The sequence below is a fragment of the Ascaphus truei genome, chromosome 3 (genome assembly GCF_040206685.1).
Source record: "Ascaphus truei isolate aAscTru1 chromosome 3, aAscTru1.hap1, whole genome shotgun sequence".
In the NCBI taxonomy this organism is placed as follows: domain Eukaryota; kingdom Metazoa; phylum Chordata; class Amphibia; order Anura; family Ascaphidae; genus Ascaphus; species Ascaphus truei.
This window is the reverse complement of record NC_134485.1, coordinates 410,703,536-410,731,031: the sequence shown is the minus strand read 5'-3', so window position 1 is coordinate 410,731,031 and position 27,496 is coordinate 410,703,536. Positions and strand designations below refer to the sequence as shown.

At 43.1% G+C, this 27,496-nt stretch overlaps 1 protein-coding gene across 1 annotated transcript in view; it reads right to left on the bottom strand.

Moving 5' to 3' along the window:
* Positions 1-27,496, bottom strand: part of TENM4 (teneurin transmembrane protein 4) — a 1,230,300-nt gene that overhangs the window by 219,951 nt on the left and 982,853 nt on the right. The window contains 5 exon segments of the mRNA XM_075592607.1: positions 468-558; positions 560-684; positions 687-703; positions 3,022-3,120; positions 9,979-10,225. Of these exon segments, the coding sequence (XP_075448722.1) occupies positions 468-558; positions 560-684; positions 687-703; positions 3,022-3,120; positions 9,979-10,225 (579 nt within the window).

Genomic DNA, 27,496 nt, shown 5'->3' with positions numbered 1-27,496 from the left:
AAAGAAAGGGAGAGAGAGAGAGGAAGAAGGGAAGGAAGGAAATGAAGAGAGGGGAAGAAGGAAGGGAAAGGGGGGAGAGGAAGAAAAAAAAAGGAAAGAGGAGGGAAAGAAAGAAGGAAGGAAAGGAAGAGGGGAAGAAGGAAGGAAGGAAAGGGAGAGAGGAAGAAAAGGGAAGGAGAGGGAAGGAAAGAAAGGGAGAGAGTTAGAAAGAAGGAAGGAAAGAAAGGGAGCAAGGGGAAGAAGGGAACAAAGAAGGAAAGGAAGAGAAGGGAAGAAGGAAAGAAGGTGGAGCAAAAGATTGTGAATAGTTAAGTAGGGAGAGGCAATAAAGATAATTCCCAATGCACCTTACTGTATGTGTACAGTTGTCTAAAAGATAATATACAGCACAGAACATCATCTTCTATCATTGTTATTTTTTAAGTTAATACGAGTCGCACATTGAAACATAAATGTTGTAATCTTACCAATGAAATACGCCAGGAGGATCATCAGCGTGACCGAGATGATAATGGCGCTCAGAGCCGCGCATTTCCAGTTGCAGTATTTATACGGTTTTCTTCAGGTTAAAGGCAGGTCTAGAGAATGTGCTGCGGGGAAGGGGTCTGGGAGGAGGGGAGTACACAGTGCTGGATGTCAGGGGGTACCCGGGAGACGTCGTACAAAAGAGGGGAGAGGTGCCTCCGGTTTAAAGAGGAAATGCCTGCAGAAAACAAGAATGTTCGAGTCAGTTCCTCGCCTGCAGAAGATGCATTTCTGGTTTGAGTACAAACCAATACAAATATCACTTGATAACACAAGAAAGAGGGAGGGTCGCCATTGATATAAAATATGCTGCTTTAGAAAAAAGGTCCTTCTCAGACATAGAAGCTTTTTTTTATTATTATTAAAAGTGGACAGCACGCACATTATACAGATTGCAGTTGAGGTTATTACTCCTGTTAAGGTGAGATAACGCACACAATAACGCAATAAAAACCAAGTGTGTTATCTCCTTCACCATTGTTAAATAACGAGCTAGGTGCAATAACGTCTGCTACATCTGTAAACATAGAAAACATGTAAAAAAAAAAAAATATAGACACGTATCTACTAAGCAGTCTTCTGCTAACTTGAATGTGCACACAAGGTGTCTTCAGCACTGGGCAGTGTCATATAGCAGAAAACTGCTTAATAAATACGTCCCTATAGCCCGTCAATCAGGATTGTCAAGTTACAATTCAATTTATTAGACAAATGTTAACGTTACACTGATGTCTGTAAGGGAAAGGTGGGATCGGAATTTTGCATTAAAGTGTAGTGGAGATATTGAACAGCCTCCTAGCTGAGGTGGTATAGGGGAATGCAGCAAAAAAAGATTGCCTTGCACTCCTTGTGTGAAAAATGGCAAATAATAATAGCCTATTGGTGGTGCAGTCTGTGCTCTGAAATGCCCCCAGCATTCATCTGAATAGAACAAGGAGTTAGGTTAGGGGTGGGCAACTCCAGTACTCAAGGGCCCCCAACAGGCCTTTGACTGAGCCACTGATTGAGAAACCTGTGCTGAAGCAGGGATATCCTGAAAACCTAACCTGTTGGTGGCCCTTGAGGAGTGGAGTTGCCCACACACCTATAATATAAAGGTCCGCTCAGATCATTTAGTGGTAGAACGAGACCAAATTTCACCAATAAATGGTCTGATTACAAATGCTAAGGCGCTGATGAAGGATCCTGAAGAGTGGCAAGAAATTCAGAGGTGAAGTAGGGAAAAGTCTGACCAAGTGGGACATGTGTTTCCGTTCTGAGTTTATATGGCACACTACATACATGCTGTGTGTGTGTGTGTGTGTGTGTGTGTATATATAGATATATATATTGTATATATTGAAGAATAGCTCTATGTGGACCACATTTGGTTTCACACTCTCCTGTTCAACAACAGTGGTGTACAGTTTTGATGTTCGGCCAATACACAAATCAAAATTTGAGAAAACAGATGTCTTGAGCATCAATATGGTTATTTAAAGTCCACTGTGGAAAGTCATAACAGAACAATCAATGAGGAAAACATTAGTTGGCACCTGACATTACAGGGCAATTACTGTACACTTATTAAAACCTTGTATAAAAGGTATAATTGCTAAACACAGGGGTGCTCAACTCAGTCATCAAGCCCCCCCAACAGGTCAGGTTTTCAAGATATCCCAGCTTCAGCACAGGTGGCTCAATCAGTCCCTGCTTCAGCACAGGTGGCTCAATCTTCGACTGAGCCATCTGTGCTGAAGCTGGGATATCCTGAAAAGCTGACCTGTAAGAAGTTTTGAGGACGGGAGTTGAGCCCCCCTGGCTTAACAGATTGGAGCAGTTTTGTCTCTTATATACCAGATGACAACAAAAATATAACCCCAGGCCTGCTCATCATTACAAGCACAGAGCTGTGGAGTCACTGGAGGAAAACGAGACACACACACACATGCCATTTCCAGGTGATGTCAATATATTATGTATAGGCCCATATTTATAAGCCGCCCCCCCATACGGCCTTCTAGTGCAGGGAGGAGTCGTATGGCCTAGAGCCACTCGTTCAATATGGGCCACCGTGTTTTGGGAATGTATTAAATGGCATTGCTAGTCAGAGAACGGGTCCTATGATTACAGGTACATTTTCAATCCAAATAAAGAAATATATAAGCGTGTCTAGTTCCAGGTTACTTGTGCGTTTAGCTTAAAAGGAACACGCGGAGAAACATTTGCTATATTCATTAGACCTGTAGAAGTGCAAAGAAATGAAAATGCCAAGGTGCCGGCATATTAATGACCACGCATCAATATGCACAGGGCAATAGATTGTGAGCTAGTAGCCCCTTATTGCCACCGTATCTGGGACTTGAATGTATTATGGACCCTTGCACACACAGAATGCACCAATACCAGCGCTTCAAAGGAATAAACAGTAGCCTGGCAACATCAGTGAAATAAGGGAGGGGTTGTATGCAAAATGACGCACAATCAATAGGATGTCCGCAGACGTGTGTCACATACCCATCATTGTAAGCACCGTCATGGCGGGAGGTGGTGAGAATGTCCATCTCAATGAGGTTGTCCTGCAATGTCTCTAGGAATGTCTGCTTTGCTATGTTTCTACATACAGATGGAAACATGAATGAAGGCCGTGAGTCATGCATCAATGAAGTGAGATCTTCCCAAGCCTAGTAGTCTTAGTCTTTTTGTGCATGAAGTTAGAATGACATATGCAATATCAGGGTGCTGAAGTTACTACCCGCATGCCATAGGGCAGGGGGGCTCAACTCCACTCCTCAGGCACCCCCCTCTCTCTTATTGAGCCACCTGTGCTGAAGCAGGGACTGGTTGATCCACCAGTGCTGAAGCTGGGATATCCTGAAAACCTGGCCTATTGGGGGGCGCTTGAGAACTGGAGTTGAGAACCCCTGCCTTAGGGGACACCATTTTTTTAGTTTAACAAAAGCAGCTTTTCATGTTTGGCAAGCAATGTAAAAAAATACTGCACTATACAATGAAGATTATATATATATATAAATACACATATATATATTATAATATATAGCAAATTGAAATATTATTGTGTGCTCATCTGCATGTCTTAGACAGGTCTGCAACCCTGCTTTTCACCATTATAGCCCAGCATACAGTGCTTCCACTGCAGCAAGTGATTCTGGGAAATGACATACAAATGAGCACACAGTGCCACCTTTTGCTTCAAATCCATTTTGACATGGACCCCTATACGCTTATGCTTGCTGCATTGCACAGCTTTTCAGCACAGCCTGGGTTAAGATGCATTAAGCCAGTAAACCTACTCACAGAGAGCTGTTTTGACCGTTTTTGGTCTCATCAGTGGATAGGTATCCACCACACAGAAGTTAATATATATATATATATATATATATATATATATATATATATATATATATATATACACACACACACACACACACACACACACACACACACACACACACACACACACACACACACACACACACACACACACACTTTCTGTTTAAAAAAAAAATATTCGGAATACAGAAAGTATAACCCAGGTGTAGAAAGTATACTACTTTTACTATAGTATTACAGTGTTGTCTCTTCTTTCTGCATTTCTACTCAAAGCACTGAGCACAGGTACAGTATTTAAAGAAAGTTTGATGGCGCTAGGGGTGTAATAAGGTTCAAGATCTGTAATTATTGTGGGCTCCAAAAATGTTTTGGGTTTTAGTTAGTAGTTTTAGACAGCTGGAAGAAAATGAGCCAATCACATAATTACTTTAAACCTTTTCATAGAGGGGAGAAGGAGGTGGGGGTTCAGGGTTATATAATGCTACAATGCTGTAGTAAATCATGCAAGTGAGTTAAATAAACAATGAATACTTGCTAGAGTTCCCATTGTAACATGGCATTTATTACTCACTGCATAGTGATGGCTAAGTCCGATAACTATAGTGCTGTAACACAGGGGGGCTCAACTCCAGTAGTCAAGACCCTCCCCCCTCCAACAGGCAGGTTTTAAAGATACCCCAGCTTCAGCAAAGGTGGCTCAATCAGTGGCTCAGTCAAAGACTGAGCCACTGATTGAACCACCTGTGCTGAAGCAGGGACTGATTAAGTCACCTGGGCTGAAGCAGGGACTGATTGAGACACCCATACTGAAGCAGGGACTGATTAAGCTGCCTGTGCTTACGCAGGGACTGATTGAGTCACCTGTGCTGAAGCAGGGACTGATTGAGTCACCTGTGCTGAAGCAGGGACTGATTGAGTCCCCTGTGCTGAAGCTGGGATATCATTAAAACCTGACCTGTTTGGGGGAGCGGGGGGGGGGGCTTGAGGACAGGAGTTGAGCCCCCTGCAGAACGCATGGCCATGTGAATGATTAGCCTTAGCTCTTGGAATTGTAGAAGAGCAAAAACATGTGTTTGCTAATTGTTCTGTCTCTACAAATATAACCGGTGAGAAGTATTTGTGTAATACTAATGCAAAAAAGTAGTGCCAGATTTACCAAGAAAAAAAAAATATATATATATTTCATCGATAGGATACTTGGAGAATGAGTAGGGTCGTGGGAATGAGTTGTGCGGCTTTGAAAGCGAGTGAAACCTGTTTGAATCCCAGTGTCATCTTTTTCACAAGTCACTTTATGTTGCTGTGCAACAGACACCAAAGTCAGATTCAAAGCTCAATGGCAGAGGAGGGGGGCTCAACTCCAGTCCTCAAGCCCCCCCAAACAGGTCAGGTTTTCAGGATATCCCAGCTTCAGCACAGACGGCTCAGTCAGTCCCTGCTTCAGCACAGGTGGCTCAATCAGAGGCTCAGTCTTGGACTTAACCTCCGATTGAGCCACCTGTGCTGAAGCTGGGATATCCTGAAAACCTGACCTGTTGGGGGGCTTGAGTGCTGGCGTTGAGCCCCCTTGCTATATGAGACAGGGACCTCTGATTGAAATACATCTGCGTGCCAAGTCTGTTGCTGCTTGATTCAAGGAAAAAATATTATCTATATTCATTAGGAATCTAATACTGTACCATGAAACCCTTGATACATCCCGCTCATCCCCCCCACCCCCCAAAAAAACACTTTTTAAACAAAAATGTAACAGATCTAGATGCCTTTATACAATAGCTAAGATCTTGTAAATATAAGATTATTATAACATTACAATAGTTCCATACATTATTTCAATAACACAATACAGAACAATGACAAATGAGGGTTATATACATACCTATAATTCACCCTGTGTTAGATCTTATTATATGCTTCTGAGGCTGACATTTTTAGCAACACACTGCTGTCCCCCTCTGGTTTGGGGAATAATTAGGGAGCTTGGTATCAAGGACACAAATTATTGCTTTGCCCCCAAATTGAGACTGAGAAGCATTTTGCACCTGCATCTCTTAGCAAGAATGTCAATATAAATGCACCTTCACTTATTTCAGCATACTTGCATCACTGAGCAATTTGGGGAGTGTCAATAGGAGGAGTTCCGTCTTAAACATATTGTAACTGAAATATATCAGAGATAGTCATTAAAGAAAAACTAAGCATCTCTGCCAGGTCTGAAGTAAAGCAAGGCCCCCGCTTTTCGGCGCCCTGATTTTCGACTATCCGTTGATGCGGCTGTACCGAGAAGGGGGGCGCCATGTCTGCGCTTGCGCAGAACGGGGAAGTCCGAGGTCGCGCATGCGCAGAACGGGCGGTTGCCGAGGGGGCGCATGCGCAGAACGAAAGTTGCGGGCTCCGAACTGAGGTTGCGCATGCGCAGAAGGGGGGAATTGCTGGTTTGTGCATGTGCACACGCCGAAAATCGCCGGTTCCGCTTTCCGGCGATTTTCACTTTGCGGGGGGCCCTAAGAACGGAACCCGCGGCATGCCCGGGGCCCTCCTGTAGTGTAAATATCTCTGCGTACAATCAGCATTCAACTTAAGGCTGCGTCCCCTGTGCCACGCTCATGCTTGCGAGTGGTGACATCACCAACTCTCCAAGCATGAGCGTTGGACTGTCTTGCAACTTTATCTTGGGCTATCCTTAACACCTCACCTGTCGGTGGCCCTTGAGGACTGGCATTGCCCATGCATGCACTAGTGTGTCTGAAAGTATCTCTACCACATTCATTCACTTGCTTTACCTCTTTGGTCTTGAGCAGACACTGAAGCGGGCTGTCTGAAGCATGGCTACTCCTTTCATTAAATAAAGAGGGAATCTAATGGATGTTAATAACACTTCAGAAGACTATCCACATCTATCTGTTTTTGTTTACAGTTCACTTTTGGGATGAATTAATAGCTTTAGAGCAGTAGCATAGATCAATGACAGTCTCAGTGGCTGTTTTTGACTTCTTTAAATAATTGCATGCATTGCGGGTCCTTCAGCATGCTGTCTCTGTGGATCTCTGATAAGCTATTGTTTTCCATCAAACGCGATCTCTCGCTAGGCAACATACTGAGTCGTTGCAGTAAAGAAAAAGCAGGTAGCATCTTCTGCACTATCTGAAAGGATCTTATATTTGTATATATATTATTTACGTGTCATTCAATCCAACATGGCATTTTTAGATAGTACAGGAACAAAGATGCCGGATTTGTAATATTCATCCCAGAATTCCTCCTTAACGCCTCTTATTGACACTTCACAAAGCACACGCCTGCGCAAGCAGTGCAAAACGATGCAACCAATCTTGAAACATTCACGCGAACACAAGGATGACAAATACAACATCCCCCTTTCTAGCGTTAACAAACATACCCCGGAGTGTTATGCTCACCTCATTAGTAATAAGGGGAAAGTCAAACTGTGTTTACATTTTGGGAACTTTTATCAAGGCTGCAAAACTGGTGAAAAAAACAGCTTCAGATGAATTCGAGACAGAACTGGAATAAATCTGTTGATAGTTTTAGTTTTTTTTTAATTGCAATAGTTTAGTAGGTGGGAAGACTAAATGGTGAAATAGTCGCCACAAGGACCCTACATCAAGCAACTTGTTGAGTGTCTTAAAGCAGCAGTCCAATCTGATTTTTTTTTTTTAATAAAAATGTTTTCCCCTTTAATATGTGCATCAATACAATCCACACAATGATAAGTAATTAGCTAAGTTGCCAATCGATCCGTTCTCCTGTGATCGATCGGCGATGATTCGAATCGGGGGTTCACTAAATGGCTGTCAGTGCAGCAGAAGAGGACCAAAGATACAAAGTTTTGTGAGGAAGATCATGTGATCAGGCAGTCAGGAGATACAATTGGTGTACTGCTAGAGAGAGGGTGGGGCTCAAAAAGGGGTGTGCCAGAGCCTGTTTCAGAAGAGGAAGGGGATGTGACTTTGTAAATGGTTGCAATAGATACGTATATAGAATTATCTACAACATGTCATTTAGAGTTGTTTTTTTAAATGCTACAAGTATTTTGTCATAGTACAGAACTGATTTATTTATAATAAAAAAACACATGTAGGATATGCATGGACTGCAGCTTTAACACATTGGTTCTTATTAAAGCCTCTTATTTGATGTAAATCCTTAGGCAAAAACCATTTACGCTATTTTTGTTGAGCCAAAAAAATAGGAAAATAAATAATGTCCCCAGATTTATAATTTAATAGATCCTATTTTAATATCTGTAACTTAGTAACTTCTCCCTAACTCCCTCTTTGTTATGACTAGTCCAGGGGTGGCCAACGCTGGTCCTCAAGGGCCACCAACAGATCAGGTATCGGGGAACTCCCTGCATCAGCACAGGTGGCTCAATCCTCCTGACTGAGCCACCTGTCCTGAAGCAGGAAACATCCTTATAACATGAGCTGTTGGCCCTTGAGGATTGGAGTTCTTCATCCCTGAACTAGTTCACCACTGACGCAAGCAGTTCAAATTCAGCACAAAGTGCATTGTTACATTGATGCCAACAGACACAGGTGCAAATTGTAGGTATAAAAACATCTTTGGGCAAATGTCCAGTGCAGTGTTACTTAAATTGTTCTAGAAACCTGCAATACAATGACACGACAACCCTGCAATAGCAAATATTTTGAGAACTTGTGACCAAAAACCCAGCTTATGCCTCCGTCTGTTTACCTAAAACAGTATTGCGCTAGAAGGGGATATTTATTCAAATACTTTTTATCTTCCCCTGTAACATATATTTTCTAGACAAAAAAAATATATATATAAATCTGATTTACCATTTTTATTACTTTTTAAGATCATTTTACCAAATCATTTGGGTGGATAGGAAAATAAAATATCGGACATAACAGGGTTTCCCCCTCGCACCCCAAGGAACAAAGGTTCAAAACCGCTGCCACACACATCAATCAAGTGATATACTTATACATATAGCTTTACTTATCTCTATAATAATAATAAGCAAACAACACTGCAATTTCTTCTTAGAAATGCAACGGCCAAGTCCAGGAAATAATGATCTCCAGTTCTGACCCGTGGTCATTAGTTTAGTAATATATATGCTCGGCATAATTGCCTAATTAGAGAAAATGAGCCTAGTCACTATTTTTGATTAATGTGTTATATTAAATGTCAGGTTTAGTTACTGGTCACCGAGCAATTCTGTATGCAATCTTTAATGCTGTTTGTTTTTTAATTAAACATGCTGAAGTTACATAGAGAGGAATAGGAAACTATTGCATGGCTCCAAGTCTGAGTTCCTCTTGCATAATTCAGAACATGTTGGGTCTAACTCACTGTACATCATATAAAAGGTATGTATACAAATTGAAAGCAAATTTTAGCATGATAATGGGTGTTGCTTTCACTATTTAGAGTTTGTGTGTATACAACCAGAATCATATAATGTGTGTTATGTGCTACTATGTGATTTCAGTCTAAAACAGCATAACATTGTAGTACATTTTCTTTATACCACTAAAAGCAGAGGGTATCCCTATGTAATACCACATCAGCTAAACATCAGGATACCGTCCAGAACAGGGGTGGTATTAGGGATATCCCTGCTTCAGCACAGGTGGCTCAATCAGTGGCTCAGTCATAATGACTTGGCCTCCCCTGCACTAAAGTGTAACTATTTTCCTGTGCCCAATGTTGGCAATATTGCTTTAGCCTTTCTAACCAGTACATTGCCGGCGCCTTGCCTGAGCCACTGATCGAACCACCAGTGATGAAGCAGGGATATCCTTAAAACCTGACCCCTTGGTGGCACTGGAGGACTAAAGTTGAAATATAGCGGAGACATGGATTTCTAGATGATTACTTCCACTTTGTGTGTGGATGCCACAATCTTTTTTTCCTGAAGCCCCTGAGGATCTCCTGATATGTGATGTATACCGGAAGACCCCCTGTTCCCCCCTGGATAAATAAGTCTGTGTAGTGTTGATTGCTGTTCACAGGTCTTTGATCGGTAATTGGCCAGTCAATGACCCAATTATATTTTTGACTTGTCAATGCTTTAATCTTAACACATGAGCATCCTCTTCTGTGTCGGCAATGAGTAAGACATACCTGGTCTCCAGGGGAATGTTACTGTTGAGAAGCCAGTTGTCCTGACCATGGATGGTATCCTGAGCCCCGCCAGGTGGCTCCCCTGACAGGGAGTGGTCTGTCGGAGCCGGGCTGGGGTTGCTACGTGGGGTGTAGTTACCCTTGTTCAGGGAGTTGATGGAAGCTGCATGGTGAGGGTGCGGAGCGTGAGACAAGGGAGGAGGAGGCGTTCTTAGCCTCAAATGATTCTGGAGACCCAGTGGCTGATCTGAAAACGAAATAATATACAAAACAATGTATTTTTTAGACAAGTCCTTTTTCCTGCTTTCAAGATATTAAAATATTCGTTTGGCACAAATCTTGATGTAGGTATTCTTGGTACCCCTTCTCTTCAATCAGTCACTATAGATTGAGTTTAACATTCCGTACTGATCTCCCGTTCCCTGTTGGATGTTAGAGAAAGTCCATATAATGACAGTCGTGTCTGTATTAGTACACACCTCACAGCCTGTCTGCTAATGCAAAGCCTTACTGTATGAAATGTGGTTTCTTTTACAGGTATATAGGATACATATGAATACAAGCACTTATCCTGTGCTGTTTTAACCACATGGTAAAGTTTATAGGGTTTCAGTTGGGCCACTCTCAAAAACACCAATTAGTACCAGGAAAATGATGAAAACCAGCAATACCCACCATAGCAAAATTACAGAGACTACTGTACTGTACTATAAGATTTACATATATACACACACACACATATATAATACACACATACAACTGTTAAGAACAAATGTTAATACTGTCAATAACGATCATTACTGGGTCAGACTAAACGGTCCATTTATTGATCCCCATAGATAGATCTATTCCTGTTTTCCTCTTTTCAAGCTGGCACATTTCTTGGCATGCTATGCTGCATTAGGGACAGGGAGAGGAAAAAACATGGGCGTGTGTTGGGACACCTACAGTATATAGATAGATACAGCTTCTCTAAACACCCTACTAATCCACTCCTGGGACAAGCAATGCGTTCAGGGCCTGAAGCCTTCATCTGGACCCCTGTTTTATACAGGTGTAAGAGGTGCCAGGTGCCAGATTGCACTGGCACGTATATTAACATAGGACACAGCATTTCCATATTAGTATAATTCCCTGTACATGTACTGTATTGTCTTTGTGACGCGCCGAGTACACTGTTGGCGCTATATAAATAAAGATATACATACATAGGATGTAATATTGACACTGACACACCACACGATATCATGACTTTGGAGGGATATCTCTAAGGCTGCGTCCATGGAAGGACAGGCAGCGCTGAGCCGTGTGGACGCTCCGCGCTGAGCCCCGGCATCCTCAATGAGGATGTCTTGAGAGGGGGCTCGCACGAGTGTCCGCAGGCGTGCTGAGGAATTGGGTTTTTCACCCGACAACCAATGATGTTTTTCAGCGCTCTGTCGGCTGAAAACCTCCAATCACAGCAAAGCAGCGTCAACGTCACAGCGCCGTGACGTTGACGTCGGTGCGTCGCAGACTATTGGCCCAGCGACGTCACTGCCCCGCCTCCCAATCGCGCACGCTGGCTCGCCTGCCAGTCCATGGGATCGCTGCTGACCGGGCAAGCGAGCGTCAGCGCGGAGGAGCGCGGGCTGAGGCTCTATGGACACAGCCTAAGTTTCTTGAAGTTGATAACGCACCTACTATACCCTGTTTCTCTCAGTCTCTATTTTACTCTCAGATAATCGCCTATCCTTGATTCAGACATTCTCCGTCCTGCCAATAACGTTGTTGTTTTATTGCTGCATGATCTCAGATTATTTTGCCTAAAGCATTTGAATCGAGTAAAAATGCACCTGTCATTTGAGCTCCTAATTTGCCTACCCTGGGTGCCTCTCTGCCTGGTACAGGCAGCCTATTTGTAAAGCTCCAGTCTGTTTGATATTTCATGGGTATTATTGTAACTTACATAACTCCCTGACAGTCAAAAAGCTTCTTTTTTTTTTTTTAAACAGTTTTATTTTATTCATTTTCAAATCCCCAGTACGTGTGTCTTGTCTGAGAGCATTGCTCAGCTTAATGCACGTTGACTTGATTTTTATTTCAATTATTGCACCTAACCATTCACTTTTTCACTTAAGTAGCTGCCATGAGCGGATCAGGTATGTGTGGTTAAGTAAGACGCTGAGAACTCATGGTGATGAAAGCTTCAGGAGGAGTCCTTTCAAATGCATCCACACAGAAACATGAGACACTCCTGTAGAAATACCTCTGCTTGCTTAACTTAAAACCCATTGGCTGGGTAATGATAACATCTTTGCCCAGTGTGAAATAGCACTGTGGCAGGGACAGTGCCACAGCAAGCATTCCTTTTAAATACAACAAACGGCGCTATCAGGTGACACACTTTGAGCCACAGTGCGTTTATACTAACATCTGCTGCACTCACTTTTAGGGGTCCTTCCATTAAACGTGTAGAATAGCAGTGTCAGAAAGCATAATATTACAAGAACAAAGAAAGCACTTACAAACATAGCTTTTACTAAGTATATAATATATATATATATATATATATATATATATATATATATATATATATATATATATATATATATATATATAACGGAAATAGCCGTGTTTGTCCAGTTGGATAGTACAGAATAAATGAGTTCTTCAGTATTAGGTGATACCTTTTTTATTTGGACTAACAATCTATGTCATAGGACAAGCTTTCGAGAGTTCTCCTCTCTTCCTCAGGTCAGCAATACTGATTTACAAATGAATATGGCTAAAACAGAGGTTAGGAAAGCAGAAAAAAAACTGAGATTTAGAAAAGAAGGGGTGACAAAGGGATGTTTGAAGAAATTGGGAGGGTAATAAAACAGTGACAAGTAACTGCATGGAGGGGGAAGGGGAGGAAGTTGTGCATAAGAACATTGGCGGAGAGGCAGGCAGGATAATTACAAACAATTGTGATAGTGTGTGAGAAACCCCATATCCGCATAAAGTCCTCTTGTTTTGGCGTCAGAGAGTCTTATCATTCTGAGTTTAAACGCAGTTAGAGGGTCCGTTAATTAGATCCAGCGGGAAAAGCGCCACCAGATGAACCTGGAATTAGTCCAGCCTCACTCAGTATTCTTGCTTCCGCGTCAGCTGGTGTGCACATCCCTACGTGTTTCGTCACGCGCATGGCTTCATCAGGGAACTATATATTTATATACACGCACACACCACCACCACCACCCATAGAGTTCTGGATAGGAGACCCTGATGAAGGTCCCATAGCACAGGGGTGCGCAAACATTTTCATTATATATACACACACACACACACACACACACACACATATGTGTGTTGCTGAGCTTCTCTTTGAGAGAATGATATTACTCTACAATATTTAACATTTTATAAAGTAAGCCCTAAAAACCCTATGTGAAGTGATCATTTGTTCTCTGGCAGTGGAAGGTTGAGAGATCCAAAAGCAGCCATTCTTATGGGGACGGAACACGAGTTTTGTCAGTGGAACGCCAAAGTGTTCTGCGGATAGGAGCTGCATCAAATGAATGACTGCAGTAACGCCTGACTGCAGACTGTAAGTGTGACAATCTCCTTACAGGATAAATGCAGCAAACATCGCGTTCTCACACAAATCATAGGACAAAGGCAAAATATCACAACAGCGCAACACTTGCAATTTAGGGAAATTTAATAGTGTCCTCGCAAGCTCATTTCTATAAAACTCAGTTCATTTATTTTCTATGAACTAAATCACAGATTTCTGCAGCCAGACAAGGCTGTGTCCCTGCTTTAGCCATCACCAATTAAAACACGGTAAGGAGATAACATTCGCTATATTGTAACTGTGTCAGCGAAGTCACAGGGAAATGAGTATTCTGCATAGCCTTTCTTATGGCTCGGACCTTTGACCCTATAATTTATATATGAACGCTGCAATATTATGACAGCTTAGCTTGACTCGCTTGGGTCTTCCATATCGTTTACATGCTGGCTGCTGAAATAACAAACCTTAGGAGGGAAAGTGCACATAGGAGTTTGTTTTTGCCGCATATCTCCATTTTCTGTTTCTGTTTGCGTCAAATAGAAGAATGTGTCTCTTCCATTTCAGCCAAGCTGTGAGCTAGAAAGGTTTACGCCAAATGAAAAAGTGACACACAGAGACGCAGAGTTTGATACATCACAATGTACAGGAAATAAAAATACCCCTTGTGAGCACATTCACATGTCTCAGACTGGTCTGCAGCCCTGCCTTTCCCCATTATCTCCTAGCATAATGTGCTTCCAATGCAGCAAGGGATTCTGGGTAATGGCATGCAAATTGATCTCAATATAATCTGTGCTTCTGGTAACTCCTCCCTCACTCTTCCTGTTGACACTCAACAAAATCAGACTGACACACGACGCAAAATATCTTCATACATTGACGCAAAGAAACACACAATGAAAATGGCACCATTTGTGTCACTTTTGCTCTAAATTTGCTGTGATACATCACCCCCTTATCTGCATTGGAATACTAAAATGAAGTGATCCAGCTGATCCCAACCACTGATAAAGAAAATAAACCCTATTCACCAAATCACTTCACGCATTGCACATACAGTACAAATAAACATTACTTAAACACACTTATTTTTTTATCTAAACATATTTATTTCTGCATGAAGCAAAAGGATATATAATTTAGGGTTAGACTTTAAAATAAAGAGCCTATGTTAGTATATGGGCATTATCTTCAGGGTTAGCAATCAAATTTGATGGACGCATGTCTTTTTTCAACCTCATCTACTATGCAACTAAGTAAGTATACAGTATTACGTTTACGTACTGTTCATTAGGGGTGGGCAACTCCTGTCCTCCAGAGCCCCCAACAGGTCAGGTGTTCAGCACAGACCGAGCCACTGATTGAGCCACCTGTGCTGAAGCAGGGTAATCATGAAAACCTGACCTGTTGGTGGCCCTAGAGAAATGGAGTTGGCCCAACCCTGACCTACACCGAGTCCCTATTTCTCAGTGAATGTTTTTTTTAAGCGAGGCGACTACCCGAGGGTGTCTTTCCGTAAGGACGATACGCCTCTACATTCAGGAAAGGGCTGAGACGGATTGATATTACTATAAATGGCAGCCACCACTACGCTTCACTTTCTGGGGATCTAATGAGTATCCCACTGCGTGCTGTCATCATCATCGTTAATACGGCACTAAAGACTGTCACTCGTGAAGTATGAGCATGCATAATTAGACAGGAATGAAAGAAAACATGTCCCATTGCGAAAGAGGCTTAATGCATCAAATATTGTCACGCTTTGCTGTACATTAAAATGTCATCGACTTCCACTGACATTGGTACCCACCAAAGGAAAGGAGAAGCGAGGAAATCGGCTAATGAAGCCTGTACTTCAAAGAGCGTTTAGGAGGCAGATACTTCAAATGGCTCTAATGTAAGACCAAATGACCCCGATCTAAATCCCTGGGCCTGTCAACAATACCCACTCAGCAGTGCCAACCTACTGGGCATCAGAAAACTGGGGTGCGGTGCTGCGTTCCCACGTCTCTGTTATCCATAGATATGCGGGATTATTACATAGCTAATGTCACTGGGACTGGAGTTACAAAAAACAGGACTGGATCAATGTGATGACGCGGAACCTGTAGGCCAGGGGTTCGCAACTCCAGTCCTCAAGAGTCCCCAACAGGTCAGTCGTCAGGATATCCCAGGTGGCTCAATTAGTCCCCACTTCAGCACAGGTGGCTCAATCAGTCCCTGCTTCAGCACAGGTGGCTCAGTCTTTGACTGAGCCTCTGATTGAGCCACCTGTGCTGAAGCTGGGATATCCTGAAAACCTGACCCGTCGGGGGGCTTGAGAACTGTGGTTGAAACCCCCTGCTGTAGGCAATACTAATGCACAGTATGTACCACCCAATATTTGATGCATACATCCTTATTCCGTAAATCGGTGAAAGACAGCAGCTAAGGAACGTTTACTTAAACGAACGTGAACTGCTGCTAACTTCTATGGTTTAGTGAAATGCCCTTTACTTTCAGGTATTAATATTAAAAAAGACTGGAGGATCTCACAGCTAAATGTCTGATGAGAGAGGGGAAATGCAACATACAGGGAATTGGGGAGAAATTATCAGAACTACACCACCTTTGGCCTGCAAAAGCAGGCCAACGCCATTAACCCTTTGCTGACCAAATGGCCAGCAATGCAACCATCTGCCTCGTGTTCCAGGTGGCTAACAAAAAGAAAATGGCTAGTTTGCTTCTGAAACGCAATTCTCTCCAGTCCTGAAAGCAGGAGGTTCTGTACGCAAGACACGCTTTCTAGAAACGATAGCATAAGGCGGCACATATGGCGACAACGACACTTCTACAACATCTGCATCCTCTCCTGGAAACGTACGATACCACACACCTGTGGAGAACTGGCTGCCGTGTTCCGAACATTAAAAAAAAAAAAGAATAGGCGCTAAAAGTGTTAATAGGCAATTAGCTGGGGTTCTGAAAATGTTACTTATTTGCATTCTGTGTAAAGGAGTTTGCCTTTATTATCAGTGAACACCACTGACTCAACATATCATTGCCACCAGCACAGTTAGATCCTCCGGAACCGAATATTACTGGTCTACAGAACACAACTGCTGCGTTTCGTCTGTGAAATCGGACTGCTGTGTATAATCCATTCTTTCTGCTCGATTGCTACTTCTTACAAAAATAGACACTCGTGATACCTGAGAGCCAACTTCAGCTAATAAGTGATCCAGGCCGATCTATCTTCAGCTCGAACTCGAGTGGTGCGATTGAAAATATAAAACACAAGAGTGGACCATCACACTACCGACCTGGAGGAAGGTGGCAATCTGACTTCATTCAGAGTTCCCCACGTTCAGTTCCCAAGAGCAACCAGTGGACCAGGTTTTGGCCTTTTCTGTAGGTCGCACAAATAGCCCACCGACTTAGCTCTAAATATCAGTAGGGTCCGTTGCTTCCAGCACACACTCTGCACTCACACATATCGCAGCCCACGAAACCTTACGGTCATATTCCACACAGCCCGATTTACAGCGTGAACTCTCATCAATCATAAACAAGACATGCTAACTTTCCCCTGATGTGGCAAAGTGCCTTTGCAAAGAAAAATATTGACGTTTTGTTCAGAAAATAAATAAATAAAAAAATTTTAAAAAAATCGATATCTTTTTTCACAGCCACGCTGTCAGGCTTATTCACAGTGCGTTTTCTTCCCCATCAGCATTCTTGATTATGAGATGCCAGAGTGGAGTTGTAAAAGAGCCAGAGATGCAATGTTATCAGTAAGCGGTCTGCCTCCATCAAAGCATTAACCCCTCGGGCTGTAAAGGGGGTTCAGAGCCGACCTCAACAAATGATTCGCACACATCCCCACCGCCACAAGGCTGACCAACACGTTATTTCGTTTATTTCTTTTCAAGTGACCTTTGTACCAGACAATAAGAGTAGATAGACTTTCAAGCCCCAGCTCAATTTTCTAGTTTACAAGCCGGATACTGGGATACAGAAGAAATAATGTGTTATGTAATGTGTCACGTGTATTACTGCTGTGGAGAGCTATGTACATAAAGAGATACACACGTCACCACTGGGACCCTCTTCCTCTGTGATAGATCTGCAGCTAATATTTTATTATATCTGTCTTGTTATTTGCACCTTTTACATCCTAGTGTAATTTTAAGATACCAAAGTGCCAGAATTAAAAATGGATGCTGCCTTTTCTCGCAGAAGTAATGGACCCCTGTGATTAAGCTCCCACTATAGGAGAGCCGAAGCTAATAGAACGGCTAAACTACTGAAAGAATCATTTTTCCATTTGCTGCTAGACATTCAGGACACAGACCTATGTCCCAGCGATTGCAGTGATCATATGGCCCTGGATCCCCCTTCCCTGTACCCTAAATGAAAGAGGGTGTCCTCTCTAACATTCAAATGGCAGCTGCTCTCCGAAAGCCACAGAAGTGATCAGCACGGAGCACAGGAAGACAAAATAACTACATTCATACATGGGAACAATAAGAGAAGTGTAAGAACTATACCTTCAATAAGTTGCCCAAGAGCTTGCCTTTTGAAATACCAGCAAATAAAAGCAGATTCGTCACTAAACTGGCTTAGCTTTACTGTTAATTCAGCTAATTGGCTCAAAAGTGAAACAATCGTTTCTGCCTAACTTTTTAATGTTATTTTTTTTACCTGCAGTTGTTTTGCCTCTGCCTAACATTGCACCCTCATTCTGGCCAATTCCATTCTCCCTCGTCATCAATGAGACGACCAGATACTTAGTTGGAAAAATGTGGTATTTTCCTGATGAAAGATCCCTCAACCCAACACAAGTCAATGGAAGCCAGTGATCAAAGGCAGAAGCTGTGACTACTGGTCCATTCCTAATCACTCAACATCCATGCTAACAAGTTGAAAGAACAGGTCATGGAGCTTTTGTTCCAGTTCAGAGAAGCTCAGCAGGTTTCCGTTGCCAACGCTGGCAGCATGGTAGCAGCACTGGGCTACTGCTGATATGCACTAATAACAAGATTCCCCGTGCACTCCGCATGCAGAGGAAATCCACATAACACTTCTTAAAGAGGAGATGAGGGTTGGACCCCTGCAGCTGGATGTATCCCTTCACATCCATAGAGTTGCAGTATATGGGTATGCAAACAAGTTATGGGGCGGAAGAAGGATGACAAGAACCTTCCAACAAACAGATAAAGAACACTTGCAGTATGAGCAAACCTGCCTTACTCTATAATTATACAGCATACAGTGCTTCCACTGCAGCCAGGGATTCTGGGTAATGACATGCAAATGAGCGCTCACAGTAAATGGGTACACACCCGGTCATTAATGAGTTTTTTGCTTTGATCTGACGGTCTCAAGATGCAACATGACCAATATGGCTATCACCATGCATCCTATAAAAATAAGGAATCAGCGGAAATAGGAGATTGGGTTACTCAGAAAGAAATACAAGTGTTTATTTGTCCTGTAATGTGGATCTATAAAAGTATGTTTTCCTGTTACAGGGATGGAAAAATCCTGCCTAAAACTCCCGCCCTGGCGCCAGTGCTGTGCGCAGTGATGACTGACCTCTCAATCACTGCTGCAACTGGCAACAGCGCACCCCAGCAACATCAAAGCCGGATCTGTCGCACTGGGACCGGCAGCGGCGGTGATTGACAAGTCGAGTCACCGCCACACATCACAGTGAGGAAAGCAGGGGGGTCAGAGAGCAGGAGGCGTGTGAGTGCTGGGGGTGGAGCTAGTCAGAGCCCTCCTGTACTCTGCCTGCCCCTGCTCTCAATGCCCACTGTGGCAGGGGAAGGAGACCCTACACATACACACAGACCTCACACACAAACAGACTGGCTCACACACACAGACACTCTCACATACACAGACTTCAGACTCTCTCTCACACACACACACAGACTCGCTCACACACACACAGACTCTCACAGACACACTCACACACACACACACATACACACATACACACAGACCTCACACACACAAACAGACTCGCTCACACGCACACAGACACTCTCACACACACAGGCTTCAGACTCTCTCTCACACGCACACACAGACTCGCTCACACACACAGACTCACTCACACACAGACTCTCACACACACACACTTCAAGACTCTCTCACACAAACACATGAACAAACACATACACACAGAAACTCTCACACTCTCTTACAACCATACACACCGACTCTCATATACACATACACACACAGTTCCTCTCTCTCACATATACTCACGCTCACTCACACACACACACACACACAGACTCTCCTTCCCCTGCCACAGTGGGCATTGAGAGCATGGGCGGGCAGAGTACAGGAGGGCTGTACTAGATGCCGTCTTATCCCTTTTTATTAAATGACAAGTGCATTGTACAGATAGCTGAGATTAATATATCACATCTGTTTCACTTGCTTAAGAGTGTCCTGAAAAATAAATGATACCAGTGTTTTGCAGGAACTGCTGAAAACGTTATCTATTATTGATGAACACGTGTCGGTAATGTTATATCAATGGGGAAAACCTGAGTCACGTCAAGCAAGCACAGATACATATTTCTTAGACAATCTGTTTATAGCGGCTCCCTAGTAAATGCAGCTTTCTGACATCATCTACAAAGCAGCGAGCCCTCTCGCTACTGAAAGGGTTAAGCATACAAGTTACTCTGCAACTTATTGAAGCTGTGGAGGATGTACAGTAGGACTGGTTCTAGCAAACAAGACTGATGTCCCCTCCACCACTCAACTGGTTCAACTATACATAGCTCCAGCACGTTATAAGGTAGTCATCAAACATTGAGGTGAACAAGTGACATCTGTATTGTTCCAGTGAGGTTCTGTCCTATTATGGATAACTCTAATTACACCTGCAAGAATTGATTTAGTTTTTCCTGCGGATGGATTGTCTTCTCTTTCACTGTAATGATTTATATTGGGCTAAAACTGGAATCTGATGCATCCTGCCCGAGAATGCTCCCCTTACCTTTTGTCCATTTGTCTGCAGTACAGATAATGTACAGATACAGTATATGTATCTATGGGTTTTAGGTTGTTTTTTTTAGCGCCAGCTAGGTATGCAACGCTTTAACATTACAATAAAAGGAATATGTTAACACAGGTGGGATAAGTGCATCCAGACATAAGTGTAACATTGGGAGAAAGCAGTACCTGCCCAGAGGAGCTTACAATCTAATAGGCATGTGGGGAGACTAATAGAAACAGTAAGAGCAAATTAGTTTATTGGTTAGAAATGGGGTGTGCAAACTGGGGGGGTACGCACAGGTGGGGCGCAGCGGTTACAGAGACCCCGCGCTCTTCCCTAAGGCATTTAAATTAAATGCCGGGGGATCGCACAAGGCCTCTGCAACTCACTTACCTTGATTCAGACGGCTTGGTGTGACAGCGTCAAATGACATCACGGGGTCACGTGCCGATACATCACGTGACCCTCGTGTCATTTGACACTGCATCGCCATGGCAACACGGCATCATTTGACCCAGCAGCGTCATTTGACGCTTGATACAAGATATGGGGGGAGGGGGGACGGACGCGAGCAGTGTGGAAGAGAAGGCAGAGGGGCTCAGGACAAAAATGTTTGCGTACCCCTTGCTTAGAACAAGGGGGCTCAACTCCAGCCCTCAAGCCCCACCCCCCAAACAGGTCAGGTTTTCAGGAGATCCCAGCATCAGGGCAGGTGGCTCAGTCAGTCTCTGCTTCCGCACAGGTGGCTCAATCCAAGTCTCTGATTGAGCCACCTGTGCTGAAGCTGGGATATCCTGAAAACCTGACCTGTCGGGGGGAGGCTTGAGGACTGGAGTTGAGCACCTGGGTTAGAATGTGTATAAGAGCACACCGTATTTAATTCACTTTGGTCCTAGGGGGGATTGCCCCTTAAAACACTTTAGTTGAACAGATTTCTTGGCCGTTTCATTATGTAGCAGTGAGAGGATCAGGCAAACAGACTGAGATGTCTGAGATATCACTAGTATAGAGATGAGGTGGCTTTTTAGCGAGCCTCATTAAGTTTTACACAGCAATTCTCTCCTTCCCTTTGCTTCTAAGGCTTTGGACCACGTACAGTTACGGTTTTCTATCACATGCTAAGCCTGGACAGCTCTGCACACACTATAGACTATAACATGAAGAAAGAACTCTCTCACAAGGTTATCACAACCTCCGAGGTACACATCGCCAGGACAAGGAAAGCTACTGGGGCTTCCAGGCTATGGGTGACCACGCTCACAGATGTAACACCAGTATGTGTATCACAATTCCCACCTCTGAGAGAGGGGGGGGGTAGAGAAGAGGGGGGGGTGAAATTGAGTGAGATGGGGAGGAATTGAGTAAGAGAGGAGGAAGGGCGATTGAGTGAGAGGAAGAGGGGGAAATTGAGAGAGGAGGAGGAGCGATTGAGTGAGAGAGGAAGGGGGGGGATTGAGTGAGAGAGGAGGAGGAGCGATTAAGTGAGAGAGGAAGGGGGGGAATTGAGTGAGAGAGGAGGAGGGGCGATTGAGTGAGAGAGAGGAGGGGCGATTGAGTGAGAGAGGAGGGGCGATTGAGTGAGAGAGGAGGAGGGGAGATTGAGTGAGAGAGGAGGGGCGATTGAGTGAGAGAGGAGGATGGGCGATTGAGTGAGAGAGGAGGAGGGGCGATTGAGTGAGAGAGGAAGAGGGGGCAATTGAGTGAGAGAGGAGGAGGAGGGGCGATTGAGTGAGAGAGATGTGCCCACTTGAATAAAAGTTGGCCAGCCCTGCTTTAAACACTTCATTAAACATTGGTTTTGCAGTTGGTAATATGTAGACAGCATGAATATAAAACTGCCTTTTAAAAAATTATTTTAGGACATTGATATTGAATTAATTTGACTTTTTAAGCAATTGCCAATACATCATCAAAGCTACTCATTAGTTTGTTGTCCCCAGTATTTGGACTGATTACAATTCACACTAGAAGTTGCATTAAAACAGACCAGAGTTCATGGAATACCAGCATGTGATACACAAAGTATTCCACGTGACAAGCAAAGAAAGCAAATGAGAGATTAATAACTAAGAGCCCTATTCAACGTTCCATGTATTCATTGAATGGAGCAGAAAGCTTTCTGTAAGCTCTTCAAAGCAAAGCAATAAACACATACAGAATACAGTGTATGCAAAGGGGTCTCGTTACCTCCCGTCTGCAAATTCAGGCCAACAAAAAAAATAGGATTTTCTTCTTTGCTAAATCTGGTGCCGTTGTTTTGCAGCCCTGAGACTTTGATAAATGAGCACCAATGGGGTTATATAAATATATCCCTGCCTGGGAGTAACATGAAGCATGTTTGAGCTGTCCGGCAGCTGCACGTTACAGGCCCTGTTTTGCAGCCCAGAGCTACGGCCACTCTGACCTTTATGCGCGCCCTTTGTCTTTCGCTGACATCTCATTTCAGCACCTGAGTGACCTGGTTCAGGGATGCTGAGCGTGATCTAGTGAGGCACTATGTAAAAGAAGCAGGCTAATTTGTCACCGAAAAACACTCTAAACAGGAAGCAATCCCTCCTAGCTATCCTTTTTATGCAAACACAATAGATCCATTCACCCAGGTGTCAGGAACTGATTGGCCTTGCAAGATAACAAAGTAGGCAGAAGAAAAGGTTATATATTTCCCTTTTGGAATTCTCTCTGTCCTAAACCATCCAGGAGACGCTGCATTTCCACTTTGCAAAACTTTACCTTCGTCGTCCTGTTGACATTCTTCACTATGAAACGCTCCACTGGCTTTCCAGTTTGGAATAATACAAATTAGAACATGTAATATTGGTAGCCATCTCTCTCATTATACGAATGGGCATAAAATATGTGAAAACAAAAGCAAACAGAAGCCCAAAATAACCACTCTAAGAATAAAACAAAGGGTTAAAATGTACATCTTATAACTTACCACATTCTCTATTATTGGATGCGGGGTTACCTATGTTGGGATGTCTTGTTCACACCGGCCGGTGTCTCAGGGGGTAAAGTGAAAAAAGTTTTTTTTTTCCACTGGAACCTATGTAATCAGCTCTTATATTGTATATTCCACCAGTGCAGCATATTATATTATTAGACTTATTGTCAGACCTGCATTGTCACTGATTATACACCACAGTAAGACAGTTCGGATAGTAAAGGGTTGTCTCAGGTTATTTGAAATTCCATGTTGGGTCTTTGTTTTTGTGAAGTAGCTTTAATAAATGTTGTATTTTTGTGGATATGCTGGAGTGCTTATTTTGGGCTTCTGTTTTCTTTTGTTTATGTTTATATATATAAGCACTAGCATATCCACAAAAATACAACATTTATTAAAGCTACTTCACAAAAACAAAGACCCAACATGGAATTTATATATATACCACACTTATTAAGGTTATGGTGGGTAAAAAATGTGACACAAACCCTCCACAGTAAAGCTAAGGCCCCGGTAACGCTGCTGTAACGCGCGCCCGCAAGATTGGCGGCGCGTTCAGCCGATTCCCCGGTCTGCAGCTCACTGCAGGCAGAGAGACCGGGGGGGCGTGGCGGGGGAGTGACGGGGGCGCGGCCATGACGTCACCAGGCAGGTTCGCCCTCATTGGCTGAACCGCCGGGGGGTGTGCCTAATCGCTCGACGCGAGTCCTGCTCTCAATTCTATTGAGAGCAGGAGCACCTCTCGCCCGAGCGCTGCGGCCCCCCCTCGCAGCGGGCCCGGCGCCATTGAGGGGAGGGCTCTCGTCCATGCAGCGTCCGCCACAGCGGACGCTGTAGTAGGCAGCGGGGGCAAGGCTTTAAGCATATAGCAACTGTAAATATTACTGTATGTTCATTTGCATGTCTTAGACAGGTCTGCAACCCTGTCTTTCACCATTATCACCCAGCATACAGCGCTTCCACTGCAGCAAGGGATTCTGCTAAATGACATGCAAATGAGCACACAGTGCCACATTTTATCTCAAGCTCCTATTACAGAGCAACCCTTAAGCCAATGCATGCTGCTTTAAACACAGCTTTTAAGCAAAGGCTGGGGTAAGATGCAAAGCCAGTAAACCGACTCACAGACATGTTTCAACCTTGATGGGTATCATCAGTGTGAAGCTTTGGCTTGCTCTGTAATAGGAGCTTGAGATAAAAGGTGGCACTGTGTGCTCATTTGCATGTCATTTACAAGAATCCCTTGCTGCAGTGGAAGTGCTGTGTGCTAATGGTGAAAGACAGGGTTGCAGACCTGTCTAAGACATGCAAATGAACATACAGTAATAATTACAGTTGCTATATGCTTTACTGTGGAGGGAGGGAGAGAGGGAGAGAGGGAGAGAGGGAGAGAGGGAGAGAGGGAGAGAGGGAGAGAGAGAGGCCGCACACACTGGAAAAAAAGGCCTCAGCAGAGGTAGGTGTGGTTAGGGTTGCCAAGTGTCCGGTTTTGAACCAGACAGCTCGGTATTTTGCCCCTGTGTCCGGTATAAAATGAAAAGGTAATATCAGACGTGTCCAGTATTACCTCTCTCCGAACACAGGGTTGCTGCAGAGGGGCCGGCGGTCGGCCAGAGCAGTTTCCACCATGCCCGTCTCTCTCCCGCTGCAGGCTTCTCTCTCCCTGTCTGTCCCACGCCGAGGTGCTGTGATGCTGATGCTCGCCGGGTCCTCAGACGTCAGCACCGGAAGTCAACAGGATGTTTGAGTACCTTTATTGTTTATATGCTCACATGCAGTTGTGGCTATCAGTATGTGGGCCACACGATTTGGCCTTTGAGCACTCGCTTCCTCGAGCACAGACGGAATGTCATGAATGGCAACTGTGTTCATAGTGTTTCCAGACATTTCTTTACAACACACAATAAAGATCTGTCATCTCTTAAGATTGTTGGTATGGAGCACATTTCGCCTCTTGTTTTAGGGGGCGATAGATTCAAAATTCTGTGCAAGATGGAAACTTATTGGATCTACCAGCTGGGCACTTTGGTCCTTGGTGGATTCAATAAGTGCTTGGACACCAGCACCATAGTGCAGGGAGGTTTTTGTTCTCCTTGGTTCTCTGTTTTGTTTGGTACTTCCTAATTTTGAGTATGTCACACTTTGGTTGTACATCCTCTGTTCTGTCCTTCCTTCCCCCCTCTTTTTAGCTATTATATCATATACATTTTGATATTTATATTATAGTATTTATTTTTACTATGGTATTTATATTTTTCATAGATTATTAATTTATATGATTAATTTAATTATATATTTATATATTCTTTGCACACTGTTTTAATGACATAAAATTCTATTTACATCATTAACTGATATATAATATTATATTCAAGTTTTGTTGGGTAGCAGTCCTCCTCATCAATTTGGGTATATTTAATTGTATGTTACATCTATAATACATTTGTTTGTCTGGTATTGTCCTGTCCTGTATCTGATAGATTGTCAGTCTCAGGTATCCACATTCTTTATATCCCTAGTTCATTGCTTGAGAAATCTGGATATTCTCCTATTAAGTCTAGGGATTTCTCTACTTATATATTGATTTTATATATATTACGGTTTGTCTTCTAGTGCAATATTGTATATAGTATATTGTTCTATTATGTTGTTTTCAAGCATATTGTGTATTTTTAATATGTATAAGTTTGATTCATCTGGTCTAGTTTGGCTGCCTGTTGCTTTTCCTTTGTTGTATACATGTTGCTTAGCAACACATGGGGTATTTAAACCTCCGCTATTGGCTATCTGGATATCCTTTGAAAAAGTCACCGCTCTGTGACGAAATGCGTCAGGGCTTTTAGCTGACGCTACGTCATCACGCAGGAGTCTGTGTTGGTTTGGACAGACTCGGAGTGCATGCTAAAGACCAAAGGATTTTCCAGCAGGCAGTCTGACAGAGCACCTTAGCTGCATCACGCCACCTCTGGGGTTAATAAACAGCTGACAGGATCCCTCTGCGAGCTTGCCATCTGAGGAAGTTGCACCCTGATCAGTCACGTTGGCAGTGATATTATTTTCACAATTGCTGTTTTTATTACTTACTCTTGTAAGTGTGCCTGTTCAGCCAACTAAAACTGCTGCACGCGCATGCACGGTGTAGCACGCGCCCGCAGTATAGAACCAGCCTTAGCTGACTATGCTTCTCATTTCGTGGACTTGCTCACATATGTGCATCAATGATTCATAATTTTGCACTGATATATGCTCAGCATTCTAATATTACTTTCTGGACACCATTTGACAGTCACTTATGGCTATATAGCTAATTGTCTATCTACATGTGTATCAAATTTGTATATACACGCTGCTCATATAGCCTATTTTCTATCTATATGTGTATCAATTTTTTTGAATACACACTGTCTAGTGTTCTGCATGTTTATTTCATTCTCTGGCTATTCTTAGGACAGCAACTCATGGCTATGCAGCCCTTCACATTACCCAGCTACTTTCATGCAATTATAATTATATTACATTTGGGGTTAATCGAGTCCTGTTCCACCTAGTACTTATCCACTATTCACTTGTTCTATACATGGTGTATTTGGACTGGCCAGTCTTAGACTTACATGGGGATCTTTTCTGATCTCTATGCTTCTCTAGGTAATAAGTTATAACATTTTTGCTGTATATTTATTTTTCTTGGGATTTTAGTGAGCTTTTTAAGTTTGGTTAGTATTAGTAACAGTTATTGTTGTATTTGTTAACTTTTGGTTTGGCTTTCTGGTTGGTCTCAGCTTGATTTTAATCTGTTTTTTTTTTAAATTAATTTTTCTGTGTTTCATTCATTGGTTTAATAAATTTGTTCTTTGATAATTCTTTATTTTTCCAGAGTGCTTATTGTGGGCTTTTCGTTTCTTGTGGTTTGAGATATATATCTATCTCTATCAGGGGAAGGGGAGTCCGTCTGTCCTCCTCTCAGTCCTTTCCTTGTTCCTAAATTGAATGATTTTCAGATTCCTGGGCTTTGGTCTGATCTCTTCATGTG